Source organism: Prionailurus bengalensis, chromosome C2 (genome assembly GCF_016509475.1).
Source record: "Prionailurus bengalensis isolate Pbe53 chromosome C2, Fcat_Pben_1.1_paternal_pri, whole genome shotgun sequence".
NCBI lineage: Eukaryota > Metazoa > Chordata > Mammalia > Carnivora > Felidae > Prionailurus > Prionailurus bengalensis.
In genome coordinates, this window is record NC_057350.1 from 46377023 (window position 1) to 46380391 (window position 3369).

The 3369-nt window shown below is 35.2% G+C and overlaps 1 protein-coding gene across 1 annotated transcript; it reads left to right on the forward strand.

The window, feature by feature from the left end:
- Nucleotides 1-1260: 1260 nt before the first annotated feature.
- On the forward strand, nt 1261-2184 carry LOC122492346 (olfactory receptor 5AC1-like). The gene has a single exon (XM_043596050.1). It carries the CDS (start codon nt 1261-1263, stop codon nt 2182-2184), a length of 924 nt encoding a protein of 307 aa, XP_043451985.1.
- The last annotated feature ends 1185 nt before the right edge of the window (nt 2185-3369 follow it).

Sequence of the window (3369 nt, forward strand, 5' to 3'; positions counted from 1 at the left end):
TATGACTATAAAATTATTAAAATGTTTTTTTCATACAGGAAAATAATATAATCTGTATACCTGAATGTATTTATTTTTCTTTTTATGGTAATCTAAAGGGATCTATATTCACTGGAAAACTCTTTTTTAGAGTTCTTTCAGAGACTACCAATCATGAAAAAAATCAATGTCATTACTTCATGCAGACAGCAAATGTTATATTCACAACAGTGACTAAACAATAAGTATGCAGAAATAAATTTAATAAAAAAATTACTAAAATTGCAAAAAAAGTCTAAAAAACTCTGTTGTTCTATTTGAATCCCTATCTTATACAATTACAGATAACTTTGGAATATATAAAAAAAAATCATATCTACTCTCAATGGCCAATGGTTGGCTCCCACTGACAATTTCCAAAAGAAAATGCTAATTTCCATGAAGGCTATTTCTGTACAAAAATTTAGAGATGATTAGATCTTAATTTTACAATGTAATTTTCAGTGCCAAAACATCTCCTTGAAAAAGAAAACAATAGAATAATCATCATTCTTGTTTCCTTTCTCCATTAACATGCTGGAGACTATTCTTTCACTCATCTTTTTATGTATGTACATTGGTGTATATAGATATATGCACAAATAAATAAATTACATAATTTCACGTGAAAGAGATCATAATATGTATGTTGCTGTTCTCACAGAACTCTTTTTGTTTGTTTGTTTATTTATTTATTTTGACAAAGAGAGAGAGAGTGGTGCAGAGAGAGAAAGTCCCAAGCAGGCTCCGCACTGTCAGCTCAGAGCCTGACGTGGGGCTCGAACCCACCAACCATGAGATCATAATCTGAGCTGAAATTATGAGTTGCACCACCTGAGTGAGCTACCCAGGCACCCCAGAACTCTTACTTTGATTTCTCTCTTTCTCTCTCTTGTACTTCCCTCATTTCTACCTCTACTCTTATTCCAGAAAACCCAGTGCTATAAACTTCATTTCTATTATCCATATACAGTTCTTAAAACCTCTGTTAGATTGAAAAGGATTTTCATTAAGTTTACTTGTTACTTTAGGTGAATAATCAATTATCATTTTTATTATGGAAATTTCTGAATGTATATAAAAGTAGACAAAGGTAAAAATAAACAAAATTACTAATTAAATGAGAGGATCTCTTACAAATATATTAGTTACACAAAAACTACACTGCTTTTTATGATTCTTTTGTGACTGTTTCCACACTTAATTCTTTTACTTTACTGACTGGCCAGGTCATTTTCTTCTATGGCAGAAGAAAATAAGACACCTGTGACGGAGTTTGTTCTCATGGGACTTACAGATCTTCCAGGGCTGCAGGTCCCCCTGTTCCTGGTGTTCTTGGTCATCTATCTCGCTACCATGGTGGGCAACCTTGGTCTGGTTGTTCTCATCTGGAAGGACACCCACCTTCACAACCCCATGTACTTATTCCTCGGCAGTTTGGCCTTTGCAGATGCCTGTACTTCATCCTCTGTAACTCCCAGGATGCTTGTAAATTTTTTATCCAAGAATCATGCGATATCTCTTTCTGACTGTCTGGCTCAGTTTTACATTTTTGGTTCCAGTGCCACCACAGAGTGCTTCCTCCTGGTAGTGATGGCCTATGACCGCTATGTAGCCATTTGCAACCCTTTGCTTTATCCAGTCATGATGTCCAATAACCTCTGTACTCAGTTCATTGGCGTTTCATATTTTATTGGTTTTCTACATTCAGCAATTCATGTGGGTTTGTTATTTAGATTAACTTTCTGCAGGTCCAATGAAATACATTGTTTCTACTGTGAAATTATACAACTTTTCAAAATTTCTTGCACTGATCCTACAGTTAATACACTTCTGGTGTTAGTCTTTTCGGCCTTCGTACAAGTCTTCACTTTTACAACCATCATGGTGTCTTATACCCGTGTCCTCTTTGCCATCCTGAAAAAGAAGTCTGAAAAGGGCAGGAGCAGAGCCTTCTCCACGTGCAGCACCCATCTGCTCTCTGTCTCTTTGTTCTATGGCACTCTCTTCTTCATGTATGTGCGTCCTGGGTCTGGCTACACTGAAGATCATGATAAAATTTATTCTTTATTTTACACAATAATAATTCCTCTGCTAAACCCTTTTATTTACAGCTTGAGGAACAAAGAGGTTATAGGTGCCTTGAGAAGAATAATGAAGAAATAAATAGTGGCCAGACAATTTTCAAAATGTTTCTGTTTTACCTTCTGCTGATAAAAGCCCCAAGTCCTATAGATAAGTCACGACTCTGCCATTTCACCAGAAGGCTAATGGTCAGGGGACTCCATAAGCTCTGTGTGAAGCATCCCAGCTTCTGGTTATGCTTTCTTGGATATGGGTCCAGTTTGGGACATTACCTATATAATTAGCTTACTTAGACACATTGCACTTTATTTTTATCTGAACATTTAGCTTTTGCAAATTAGTTGTTTTCTAGGGCCTTCCAAAATTCCAGATAGTTACAGAAAATTGGCATATAGAATTCGTCATTTAGTTCATGAGTGAGCCCAGCCCATTGCTCTGGACCTGCAAATTAATAAGGCTTTGTTGTTTTCTGCCATACCCAGTAACTCTGGTCGACTGATAAAGTAAAATTCTGCTTCTTGGCAACATGAAAAGTTCTACAGAAATTTGTGGATATCAGGAAGAAAATGGAAGCTGGCATGAGTTAAAGAATGAAGTAACAAAGTTACTCACAGCTCATAGTTATAACTCCATAGCTATAACTCCACATACAGTATCAGGGATACTGCATATAGCATGATATTCAACAATTTATAAGCTTAGGAATATTTGAGTGCAATAAAAAGCAATTTCAGAGATTAGCCTTGTGGTTGCATTACTTTCCTATCAGTTTTAGTAGAAGCTGACTGGGCAGAGGCAAGGAGCCTGGATCAGAGACAAGAACCTCACTTAGGATGTAGATATGGGTGAAAACTGTGTCAGTGAGTTCTCTCCTACTGATTTACGTCCAATTCAGGGACATGATCACTTAAATCATATATATTTTAAAATTTATTTTACACTTTTATAGACATAAGTGATTCAACTCTTCTTTTGGCAAAACAATTATATTCCTTGAACAATCTGTTTTTTTTTTCTGTTTTGAGCACATTCACTTAAGAAAAGCCATTATTGAAAATAAGAATTAAGTTGAAGTTAAAGAATGAAAATATGCCTGTTGTTCTAGTGGTTTTAAAACACATTAGATCTTGTCAATAGTTCCAACAAATAGACTAAAAGTATTATCTAAAAATGTAGGCATATGATAAATATCTTCTATCACTTAAATTTATTTCTCATACATTATTGGAAAATGTCAACGTGTTTGTATGGTCTTAAGACTAATTC

Bases quoted from the DNA above. Each gene is read 5' to 3' on its own strand.
- LOC122492346 (XM_043596050.1), top strand. From the start codon at position 1,261: ATGGCAGAAGAAAATAAGACACCTGTGACGGAGTTTGTTCTCATGGGA.